General features: G+C 28.4%; 1 protein-coding gene across 1 annotated transcript; it reads right to left on the bottom strand.

Moving 5' to 3' along the window:
• Window positions 1–11813: 11813 nt before the first annotated feature.
• Window positions 11814–12317, bottom strand: LOC145838865 (kelch-like protein 28). Its single transcript, XM_082946485.1, has one exon. It carries the CDS (start codon window positions 12315–12317, stop codon window positions 11814–11816), a length of 504 nt encoding a protein of 167 aa, XP_082802611.1.
• Between the last annotated feature and the right edge of the window lie 765 nt (window positions 12318–13082).

Here is a 13082-nt window from a genome sequence, read left to right as displayed (position 1 = left end):
TTTCTGAAACCTACAAAATGGAACTGGGGTATTTTGAGCACCAATGCGAGATGTACGAGATTAGAAACGAACAGACAAAGTACGAAACTTTATTACAAAAGTGGCCTCAAAAGGATGTTAAAGACTTCTGGGAGTCAACCCTGAGGCAGGAAAGAAACTACAATAATTTAGACCGCTTTTTGCAAGACAAAGGTTGCCCTTTAACAAAAATTCATAGGTCCAAAACAGCGTTTAATGCACCAAAAACTACCAAGATTTGCGTATGGAAGCAACAAAATGGGCAAAAGCAACTTTAGATGACAGGGTCAATTTTTTTACTTGTTACATGGCGCCAGATAATCTCAAAAGTGAGGTCCGGGCAAACTTTGGACATAATATTGAAGAATTTCAACTTACGATGGCAGCAACATTGTACGTCAAAAAGAGAGGCACTTACATAACACACAAAACATCGACCATGGGGTTCGCGAGCCACGTTTCAGAACAAATAGAACAAGGAGACAAAATAACGCAGGCTTGCATGAGAACCAAAACAAGTTTTGTAAAGATTATAGTAGTAATCAACCTAATCAGCAGCATAACAGGCCTGGTCGAAACCAGCACGCAAATTTTCATAGTGCAAAACTTTGTGACTTGCATTTAGCCCATGGGAAAATGCAGTTAAATGTAGAATGCCTGACTCTTGTCCAATGGCCCATCTCATAAAACATCAAAACCAAAATAGTTCCCCAAATGAAGATAAAAACAGAACAGTAAAACACTGCTCTGTTGCAATTGCAAAACCTGCTTCTTTTGGTCAAAGAAATTAACTACAAAAATTTTAATCTAAAGCACCTAGAAAAATTTTAGGACATGGAGTAGCTGGCCGATATGGTTTAATGTAAACAAAGGATATGGTTTCATCCATCGTGATGAATAAGACAGTGATGTATTTGTTCATCACACTGACATTACTAGAAACAGCCCTAAAAAGTATGTAAAGTCACTTGCACAAGGTGAGGCTGTTCAACTTGATGTAGTGATAATTAAAAGAAATATGCCACAAGCTACAAATATAACAGGACCCAACTTCAGACCAGTTCAGGATTCGAAATATGTCCCAGATAGGTGGCCTAGCTATAACCAGAAGTTTAACAGGCACCAGAAGCCTCAACAAACATGTTATTTGGCCAATGACTATTGCATATTAAGATACAAAAAGTAGAATGAAAAACAAAATAATTATAAGATAAAACACAACCACCAATTAACCCATAAGGTTAAAACAACTAATGTTAGAAAATTTCCAAATGGAAACAGCCAGGTTGATTTTCAAACAAATTAAATGCTAGTTCAACAGGTTGTAAACTTATTAACAATAATAAAGAACTGATAGAGCCTCAAAGCGAAATTTTAAATCTACATCCAAAGCAAGATGAATTGATATAAGAAGGTCTACAATTTGAAAAAAATGTTGAAAGTACTAAACTTAAGATTAAGAAACTAACAAATAAATTTTTGAAAGGCCAATGTAAAATAATATTATTCTAGGGGTAAATTAGGCATGGCAATTGGGTGATTTTTTCTTGCGTATATTTATATTTTAAACCTAATGTTTATTTTTTTCAACCTAATACTGCAAATTTCTGCAGTTGTTTTTAACTAATGTATAAAATTATTTTTGAAATTAACTTCTAGTATAAGCATTAAATCTTTTTAAGTATTAAAAAAAGTTATTATAACTTAAGAGAGGTGATTAAAATCCTTTATTTGTTAATTCACAGTTATCTGGTTTTGAAGTACACATTTTTGGGTCTATTTTTAGTTTAAAGTTAAGTTTAAGGTAAGAAACTGTGTTAAGTAGTACAAAAACATTAAAAAGATACTGTAAAGCTACTTTAAATATGATTTTTATAAAAAAAATTATTATGGCAAAACTAAATTATACACGACAAAAGATTTAACTTTGTCTGGTTTAAAATGTTACTAAAGATATTTTAAAAACAAATTGACTTACCATTATGAGTTAATACTTTTCAGTTGAGCTGAGGTTATTACTGTAGACTGACTAACTTATTACTGTAGATTAACTATAATTGAGCAAAGGTTATTGATAGTTCAAATTGAGAATTCAAAAATTTGAATTACCATTACCAATTAGTTTTTTATAAACTTCAAGTTGAAAAAGCATGTCGTTTATGCACCAAGTCTAACATTTAAAAGTTGTAATTTATAATAGTTAAAATTAAATAGTTGTACAATAAAAGGATAATTTATTACAAAATCTAACCCGTCTTTGTAAAAAAGTCAGTTAAAACCGTTTTAGTTCGCAAATGGTAACATACCTAGCTCTTTAAAAAAATGTGTAAAATTAAGAATTTTACGGTATAATTATCTTCCTAAAAAACAACCTTTATTGTTTAAAATATTGCTGTGTAGTAAAAAATACAGAGATTGACGACTGTAATTATATATTATTCAGCTTAAACAACAACGTTTTGTTTTTTTACTAAAACTTCTGAAGGCTTTAAAATAAAGTTATAAACATGAACAAAACTAGTTTAAAGTAAAACTGTTAAATATCGTTAAATAAGCTATAAAAGCTAAAAGTGTGTTTTTATAAAAATCAAAACTAAATTTTAATCAGTAATTTTTAGTTAAGACTTTTTATTCCGTAGAAAAATTATAAACAGCAATGCAAGTTGTGATACAATAAAAATATTGTTTTTGTACCCTTAATTAATTAGTTTATTATACACATTTATTCCGATAAAATGCAAAACAACCATAAATCTTCTTTAAGAACTACGTTTTCTTTTGATCTCTTATCAGAGAGTCTACCTACTACACACATTCGAAGTAGAAAACTTATTGGAATATTGCAATACAACTATCCCGAGTTTCTCGACAGAGTTATTTTACACTAAATCAATACTTGAATTATTAGTTAAGTTATTTAATTTGTCACATTAATGTCCTGGAAAAGACATTAAAAGGTATCCAAGTAGCGTGAGACCCAATAACCGAAAGGTTTTTTTGTGCACCAGGTCCTAGAACTAAATGCTTTGAGCATTTTTTTGTTGTTTAATAATGGTTTCTTCGATTCTTCGAACCTCTACCAAGCGCTATTTTAAAGCAAAATTGATACTTTTACAGCAGTTTAAAAAACAACTTTATCCTTTCTAAAGCTTTAATACCTTTTTTCTTAAATTGATAAAACTAACGCACACTTATAAAAAGCTAAAAAAAAAATTAACACCGCTAGGTTTAAAATTTATCAGTTTATATTAACTAGTATTTAATGATTATTTTTTCATCAAATTTTGTTACAAACTGTCTTGTTTTACTGAACAGAGTAATACAAGGAATAGAAACGAATCTTGGAGGAAAATAATGCAAGTAAGTTTTTTTTAAGTATTAAATTTTATATACAAAAAAAACTTTAAAGATCATTTTAAAAGTTTTTCATAACATAGTAACATAATTGTTTTTATTTTTATTAATTATATAAAGATGTATAAAATATGTTGCCAGGAGGGTGTCTAGAGTCTCCAGACTGTAATAGGATAGTACAGTTGTTTGCAGAATAATAGTTTACAGTAACCTGTCACTTAGGTAAGCACTGCTAGTTAGGTACTCCACGCACTTTTTGCTGAGAATCTTGATGTTTAGAAGTAAATTTTTTATCTATTTAGAGATTAAAATCAAAGTTAAAAGTTAGTATTAAAAAAATCATTTTGTCTAAAAATAATTTCACATGAAATATATTTAAATAAATAAAAAATAAAGGAACAAGAAATAAAGTTAAAAAGTAACAAATTGTATGTCATTTATTATATTCTTATTTATTATCTATATTTGGAACAAATTATATTACAGTTAATTCTATTAAGTTAGACTTTTAACTAGGAAATAATGTTATAAAATAATGAGAAATGTAATAAATTTTTAGAAAAAATTATCAATAATTAAGTTTTTAATACATTTATTTAGACGATGTCCTTAGAATTTTTTCATTTTAATTTGAGTTTTAGCTTCTTTTATATTTAAATAGTTTTTGTTAATGTTTTTTTTTTATTAACTTATTAAAGTTATAAGTGTTAATACTTTAAAAAAAATATGTTATAAATTTATTGTTATATATACTTACAAAATAAAATAAGATATATATTTAAATGATAAGTTAAGAAGTAGCCTGATCTGATAGTATATGTGTTCTATAATAGTATTAAAACTCTCTGAGTAAAAGTATTAAAATTTTAACCTTGTGGTCGACGCATATAAAAAAGAAAAATAACTTAAGTAATAATCTTAAAAAATCATAAAATGACGATTATATGTTGTGCCTAATATAGTAAGTGTTGACTAAATGTTGGTTTTGTAAACTCTCTTAATTGAAATTTGCAGTAATTATGCAAATCAGATTGATCTTTTAGTATACTAGTCTCTTTTTTAATCTCTTTTTAGCCCACTTTAATATCATGTCCAGGACCGTACATTCTCAATAGTTCTAATTTTGATAGATTGAATGTTGAAAAACAAACTAATTTACAAATACAATTACATAACTGTGTATTAGTTTATATACACAGTTATGTAATTATGTTTTTACTCCTAAAACTTAGTTCATAAACCAAAATCTAAACCTGTTCTGAACTCTCACCCAACACGCAACTACATTGAAAGGAAGTTTAGTTTTATCTGAAAATTTATTACTTTAAGCATTTATAACAATGATTTTTTATAATAAAAATCTCAATATTTTTACAACATATCAAGTTTTAACAGTTTAAACGTCATATAATTATTTCAAGTTAGCTAAGTGTAATTTTTAGCATTAAAAAAATAGCTTTTAGTTTTTGCTTGATAAAATACTTACAATTCCAAAAGATTTTAATGAAGTTTCTGCTACAATTTAAAAACAAACTTTTTTTTGTTTATGTATTGGCCATGGATTTTGACCTTGCAACGTTCAATTTAGAGAGTTATAAAGCAATCATAAGGACCCTTAAGCCACTAGAAAACAATAAACTTTAAATTATACAGCTTTATACATACACAAATAAACAAACTATTTAAAAAAGATTAATAAAACCAATACTGTTAAATTGTGAACACAATTTTAGGCTAATATTTTTTTATTGAAATTGTTTATTTTTAAACTTTTAAGCCTACTCTAATGCTGATCTAATTATGAAAACTTTATTAAAAAAAATGAGTTTTTATCGTAAAGGCTTTGTTATTTTTACAGTGTTTAAATCTTTTTAAAAGACCTTTTTTTTCTTTTTAATAGTATTTCTATACTGACATTCCAGTTTTAAACTCATCACTTATTATCCACTGCCTTACTTATGGAAGGTTTTGATAACTCCAATAGAAGAGAAATCTCTACAGGTTTATGTGAAATTTGTTTAAAGACACTAGAAAACAGAAAAAAATTAAAGGATTTTTTAATAAAAGTTTGTAAAAATTATTGAAGTATTTAATGTTTATGTTTAAATATTAACGAGGCTGAAGTTTCATTGATATTTAAATTCAAGATTCTCAACACATAAACTTATTTCCTAACTTATTATTATTTTTTGAATATATGACTCAAACTAGTTTTACCTAAAACCTTAGCAATTTAGCAAGAAATCCCTTAAATTACGTAAACAAAGTGCTCAAGTGCTAAGCATTTAGGTAATCTTGTATGGGTCATATATTCAAAAATTGATAATAATTTAGAAAAAAATTATAATAACGTCATAAAACTTAAAAATATAAGTCCGTTAAAAATAAGAATTATTATCGAAATATTATATTTTTGCAATAAAACCATGCACCTAAATAACAAAAATCGTGCAAATTTGGAGGTTTTCTGAAATATTTATTTAGTCATATTGTACCGCGTGAGCGGTAATTGTCTCTTTTTTTACTTTCTTCTTTTTTCTCAAGCGATATAAATTTAACGTTCTCGAGTAATTGACAGTTCAGTTTTTCTAGTTTCTACTTCATTGAGCGGTCTTAACTCAGTGCAGCTTTTTGCTGCACTTAAGTTTTAATGGTTTCAATCTTGTTGAAGTGATTTCGATTTTAGAATGTTTTTTGAGTTTGGTTTAAACATGTAGTGTTTAGTTTCTGTTATTCTAGTGTAATGTTGTGCAGTTTTTTATCATCTTTTCGTTTCGCAAATTCATTGTAAATATATTCATGATCACAAATTCGAACTCAGTTTAAATTAAGTAACTGATTTATTAAACATTTAGTAAATGGTAAGTAATTCATATTAGTTTATTTAAGTCAATTATAATTTAAGCGTTATCTCCAGAGACAGCGACATGATGACCCGGACGGCCAGTTAGTTATAGCTGGAATTGAACACAGATACCTTCATTAAAAATTTATACGTGTTGTAGATGGTGACTTGAAAACAGAGTAAAATAAACCTTATTTAATAATATTATAAATTCGATAAACTTAAGGGCATTTATTTAACCCAGTCATCTGGTCTGTAAAGTTTTAAAAATGAGTTTAAAATTTCTAGTTGGAAAAACAACTAAGTAGTTCGAGTTTGTGAGAGATTTGTGTTGTTTTTTGCAAAAAGTAATTAGCTTTATTGAATTGAATTTTATGTTAAAGTGGTTTGGGAAAAGCTAATGGACATGTGTTAGAACTAAAATGTATTTGTTGTGTAGATATTATTGCAATTCATTGTTGAAGCGTTTTTCAAAATGAGTTTTAAACTTGTACGAGCAAGTTTAAACAAAAGTTAGTCTTGTTTTCAAATTGTTCCGCGTTTTGTCAAATTAATTAAATATCGTTCAATCGTTTTAAACATTTTATTAAAAATTAAAATGAAACTAAAGGCTTCTAATAATAAAACTTTCTTATAACAAAAAGAGTTTTAAACGTCTATAAAATTTAGCAACTGTAAGTTTAATTGTTTTGTTTTCAAACAATCGGTTTAATTTGAACTATAACGGGTAATAAACTTTTTAAACTGCATGTAAAAAACATCGTTGTTTTTCGTTCGTCCTTGTAAAAATATTTGTATGAGGTTATTAAAACTTGTTTTCGAGTGCATAATCGGTTATTAAAGTGAAATTTCTTAAATTTATGAAGCTTAATTTAGTTTTATATTTAGCAACAATGTTATGTTCAAATTTTAAATTATAATATTTACAGTTTTTTTTACAATGACCTTGTTAATTGCTTGTAACAAACTTTATTGGCATGTTTTTTTGGTTGTTTTAAATCTAACCGTACATACAAAAAATAATTTTTAACGAGGTCATTCGAGCTATTAAATGTCTTACCCGGTATTTAAAATCTGAAAATAAAAAACAATTTTGTTTAAAATTAGTTAGCATATTAAAGTTTTTAAAATCAGTACAAGTTTACTGGCTTTGTATTTTTACAAAAACAAGTTTAAACTTTTGAGACGCACGTAAGTGCTTGTTTTGTCGACTAACTCGTGTAAAATGTGAAATATTTTTTATGTTAAATCTTGTAGAGAATTACTTCGTACTATTTGGAGCCATAAATGTTTTTCAATTATTTTAAAACATACAAGACTTTTAAGATAAAAATAAATAGACTAATTGACTAATGAAATGTTATTGCTAACTAAAAGCATGTAACTTGTTACTTTTTTTATGTTTTAACTTGTTTTTAAAATTGATATAAAGTAGTGTTACGTATTTCTATTTGGACTTTCGCACGAACGGCCCAAGAAACGAATCGGCGAGGAGCGGTAGAGGAGACTTATGTACTTGGTGAGGAACGAGGAGATGAAAGAGGAGATGTATGGAGAGACGGATCAGAGGGTTCCGTAGCGCCAAGAGACCGCTGGGTGAGGCAAGGAGACGAATTCCGTGGCGCCAAGAGACCGCTGGGTGAGGCAAGGAGACGGTTCCGTAGCGCCAAGAGACCGCTGGTTGAGGCAAGGAGACGGATTCCGTGGCGCCAAGAGACCGCTGGGTGAGGCAAGGAGACGGTTCCGTAGCGCCAAGAGACCGCTGGGTGAGGCAAGGAGACGGTTCCGTAGTGCCAAGAGACCGCTGGTTGAGGCAAGGAGACGGATTCCGTGGCGCCAAGAGACCGCTGGGTGAGGCAAGGAGACGGTTCCGTAGCGCCAAGAGACCGCTGGGTGAGGCAAGGAGACGGATTCCGTGGCGCCAAGAGACCGTTGGGTGAGGCGAGGAGACGGATCGGCGTGGACCGGTCAGACGACGTGGAGATGTGCAGGGGCGGAGCGAGTTCCGGCGGCGAGGAGATTTTTTTGAACTTTCTACATTTTTCTGTTATTTTGAAAAACTGTACCATACTTTTATCATTTTTGTGTATTTTAAACCGGTTTATAGAATTTATAGAATTAAGTAAAGTAATACTTTTTAAACTAAAGAGGTAAAAGTCGGCGGTCGTTTTTTCGTTCATTTTTCTATATAGGGAGTTTTAAGCATTCTTACAAGGTTAATGAATAAAAATTAATGTTTCTTTTTCGGAAAACCAAGAATAAATTTTTAAAGTACGAAGGTGAGAGGAGAAAATGTACCGCGTGAGCGGTAATTGTCTCTTTTTTTACTTTCTTCTTTTTTCTCAAGCGATATAAATTTAACGTTCTCGAGTAATTGACAGTTCAGTTTTTCTAGTTTCTACTTCATTGAGCGGTCTGAACTCAGTGCAGCTTTTTGCTGCACTTAACTTTTAATGGTTTCAATCTTGTTGAAGTGATTTCGATTTTAGAATGTTTTTTGAGTTTGGTTTAAACATGTAGTGTTTAGTTTCTGTTATTCTAGTGTAATGTTGTGCAGTTTTTTATCATCTTTTCGTTTCGCAAATTCATTGTAAATATATTCATGATCACAAATTCGAACTCAGTTTAAATTAAGTAACTGATTTATTAAACATTTAGTAAATGGTAAGTAATTCATATTAGTTTATTCAAGTCAAATATAAAATAAGCGTTGCTTCGTTGATAGCGACAATATATTAATAAAAATGCAAAAAAAAAACGTCTTTAAACTCAGTTAAATAAGTATGATAGAAAATAAAAATTAAATAAAAAGATATTATTTTCAGAGAAAATAAGTGTTAAGTAAAAAAAATGCAATATAAACGATAAATTTTTAACGGCCCCACTACAAAAGTAAAACCCCAATTCGATTGAAATTTTGTGAAATGCAAAGCAAAAGAACGTTCTTTGAAAGGAAAAAAATTCTCAGTTAGCATTAAAGAAATATAAAATAAAATGTTTTAAAGTTTGGTTAAAAAAAATTACAAAAAAAGCTATTCAAGCCAAGTTCACGCTCGTTATCTGTCATGTGTATATTTATAGATTTCATATTACATGTAAGGGTATTGTATTTTATGACAACATATGTTTAACTACTTAGATTTCTTAAGAAGGGAAACTAAGATGTTTGGATATGTTAGTATCAAGGTTGCAAAAGGTTTTTTTGAAAATAATTTTTAGGTTTTAAAAATGCAAGATTTTCGGTCAATTTTTTACTTAAATTTGATCTTATTTTATAGAATTTTAACAAAGCAACAAGATTTTTTATGAAATTTTAAAAGTTCAAAATAATTTTTGAGATATAGCAGGTCAAAGTTGGAGGCAACAACAGGTTCCTTATGCAAGGCACAAACTAAAACAGCAAAAAACTCCATTTCACTAAAAATCTATCTCCTACGTTTTTTGAGATATCTACCACAAACTTTTAGGAAATGTTCCTAGCAATATATTGAAAATTTTGTGAGAACATAATTAAAATTTTAAAACAAAAAAGACTAACTATGAATATAAATATATATTTATAGACAATATTTAAAATAAAAGGTGCTCTTACATTATATTTTTATACTAAATATTGGTATTTCAGTCATTAGTGACATTACCAATCCTCCCTCTAATTTAGTTTTGAGATATATTTGTTACACTTGTGGTTGCTCTTGTAGAAAGGGCAACAAGAAAAATGTGAATGTAAGTGATCTAGAAATCAAAATCTAGGGGAGGAGACTGTGTGAGCCCATGGTAGACTGTGGTTTTCATGGTCAATATTGCCTGTAATGGTTTAAATAAGGTTGAGTACCATTTTTAAACATTAATTTTTTTTTACTAATGTACATTTAATTACTTTTTAAGTTTTCTGTTTTCAATGTACTTTTTCATTAGATTTCTTTTATTATATATTATAAAAAACTAATCATTTTGTTCAGTCTTTAATGTTATGTTTTTTTTGTTTACAGTAAGTTTACAGCGCAAGGTTTTATTAAAGCCAATTCGTACACAATAAAAATTTTCACTGCAGTTGTAGCTGTTGTGTCTACTGCAGTTCTATGGTTACTTATGATTAGCTGTTAACTACTTATTTTTATTTTAAAGAATAACACTTTTATTTTTTGTTTTTTTTTATATATTTCGGTTAGGTGGGTTAGAAATTATGGTATAGATGTTTTTTTTTTTATATTCTTCTGTATTATAAATTTACCTCAGTTGCATATTGTTATGGATAAAAATAATTCTCACATCAATATTTATGCAAATGACATTAAAAAATTACAACTGCCGCTGACCCGTAGCTTTAAATTTTGAATTTTTTTTTCTTTCCTTACATTATTAAAATGAAGTAAAGTAATAGTACAGTTTACACTAGTATACTTACAAGACCGTGTTTTTACTAGTTTCCAGTACGACCCCTGAAAAAAAATAAAAATCAACGTAATAAAAAACGAATGGACGTGGTTAATTAATGATAATAGTTAACTAATAATAGAAATAATAAAAACAACTTTTATTCAGTTATACTTAAACAGTTGCCTTTATAGAAGTCTAAGGTTGCAATGAAAGATAATTAGAATCAAAAACATTCTATTTGAATAAGAACCGCAGTTTGATAATGAATTCAACGGTGAAGCCTAGTAACTTACTGTCCTTTTAAATAAATATTTTCCAGTAAAAAGAACAACCAAATTCAGATTGCTCCAAGAAAACAACTATTCTAGCGTTTATAAACTACTACTCCCTTGTTTACATTTAGCTTACATTGAGCTTTATACTTTCTGAATTTTAAAGTTTACGCAAGAGACCTTATAAAGTAAAAAAAATAATTTTTTTTTTTTATTAGTTTTACTAATATAAAAATATTTTTGAACGATTACTAAACTTAAACGTGTACTACAACTACGTGTTTTTCCAGAAATCTATTTTCAATTATAACTTAAATCCAAAATGCAAATATTTACTAAAATAATTAGTAATAACGACCCGACAGCTAAAAGCGTTTATATATAATGTTACACAATATTTTCAGTAAAAATATGGTGATACAAATCCAGCTCCTTGCTGATTTAACATGGATCCTTTTTATATTCATTTAAAAAAAAAGTATTCTTTTGAAAAAAAGGTTTTTTTTTAAACATTCTTTTATACTCCATAAACTACAGAAATAAATTAAAAAACTACGGGTTAAAAATTTGTTTATTCCTAATAACTATGTTTTTACAAAAGAAAAGTATAAAATTATCTTGAAAAACTTTTCTTATGATATAAATTTTATAGAACATTTTATACTAGAAATTATAAAGTATAACATAAAAGAACCGCTTAAGTATTTTATTTTTTTTTTATGGTTATTACGAACATATTAAAACTATAACAGTAATTTTTTTTATTATACCGAAAAACAGAACACTTAAATATAGAAGTATTTGAAACATCTAGTTTACTAGTTTAATGTCAAACATAGAACATCAAATTTTAAAAATGTGTGTAGAAAACAAAAGAATATAGTCGATAAATTAAATTCTTAATAAGTTGAAACTACGAGTCATAAAACCGTATTTCCTTTATTTTATTCTTCTAAGCTTTTAGTTATAAGCTCATTCATCCAATTGACACACCTCTTACTTTCACTGAAATAATTAGTGTTCCCTTTTATACCAGACAAACAACTAACTGACAAATAAGAACGGTTGACTCTCCTCAAAAGATCGAATGCAAATTTCTCACGGTTTTCAGCATCGTAAGCTATCCACGAAAGAGCTACATGAAGCACTTGTATGTTCCATGAAACATCGAGTTCAGAACTGGCAAAAATCTCGGCTACCATTTCAAAATCAAGCTTAAAAAAGTCGAAGGACCACATCACGAGTGCGAATTTGCTTGCGATGCAGCTCAGCGCTGACGCGGAGAGCTTGTTGAGGCTGAAGTAAACTGCGAGTTTGTGGTAGTGCAGTGCGCTCTCAACACTGCGTTCCTCTTCGAAGTTTTTGCATATCGATTTCTCAACAACTGCGTTCAACGCACTTCCGCCCTTTTTTAAACTTGCAACCAAGGTTTTGTCTTTCGGATGCATCTCGTTTAAGAAGGATAGAAAACTTTTGAGCTTCAAAGGTTTTAAAGTTTTTACATCGAGACTTTTTGTGCTAAAACAATAAAAAATACTTTTAAGTGTAAAACATTTTCTAAAATTAAAAATATTAGCCAACTCAATAATTATTTCAGCGTTATCGAAGTTTTTATATTTAATTAGTTGAGAAATTTCGATTTGTAGATCTTCATTCAAAATAACTTTGTTCATTTTCAGTTGATGAACTAACTCGTTTTTTTCTTGCAGAAAAAAATCTGAAATATATAAAATAAGACTTTAATTTTTTTTCGATTAAAAGCTACTTCGTCGTAAATTTAGATAAACTTTCATGTTGCAAAAGGAAACTATTAGATCAATGAAAATTTTGTTAAAGTTATTTTAATTTTTTTTTTAGGCTTTGAATTAAACTTATTTAAATTATCTGAAGTGATTAATTAAGCGGTAAATTTAATCAAAATTTTTAGCTCTAATAAACAAATATTTTAATAAACAATTTTTTCGCTAAAACTAATCGTAAAATAAGTGAAAAAATTATTTGTGACAAAAACAAATATCACTTGCAACTAAGTGTGCACTTGTTCTTGATAGTGTTTTTGAAAACAGTTTTTCTATGCAAAAAAAAAGTTTCTTTACTTAATGTGTAGTACAATTACCTAAAGCTAAAGTACGCACATTGAGCTCAGCACAAAAAGCATTCAACACATTAGAAAACGGTTGAGCACAGAAATTGTTGTCTCAAAAACTGCGAAC

This window comes from Thalia democratica, chromosome 6 (genome assembly GCF_965202585.1).
Source record: "Thalia democratica chromosome 6, ktThaDemo2.hap1.1, whole genome shotgun sequence".
NCBI classification, from domain to species: Eukaryota; Metazoa; Chordata; class Thaliacea; order Salpida; family Salpidae; genus Thalia; species Thalia democratica.
This window is presented reverse-complemented; position numbering and strand designations above follow the sequence as displayed.

What these genes read in the sequence shown, in the direction of transcription:
- LOC145838865 (XM_082946485.1), bottom strand. Translation starts at nt 12,317, where the DNA reads ATGCATCCGAAAGACAAAACCTTGGTTGCAAGTTTAAAAAAGGGCGGA.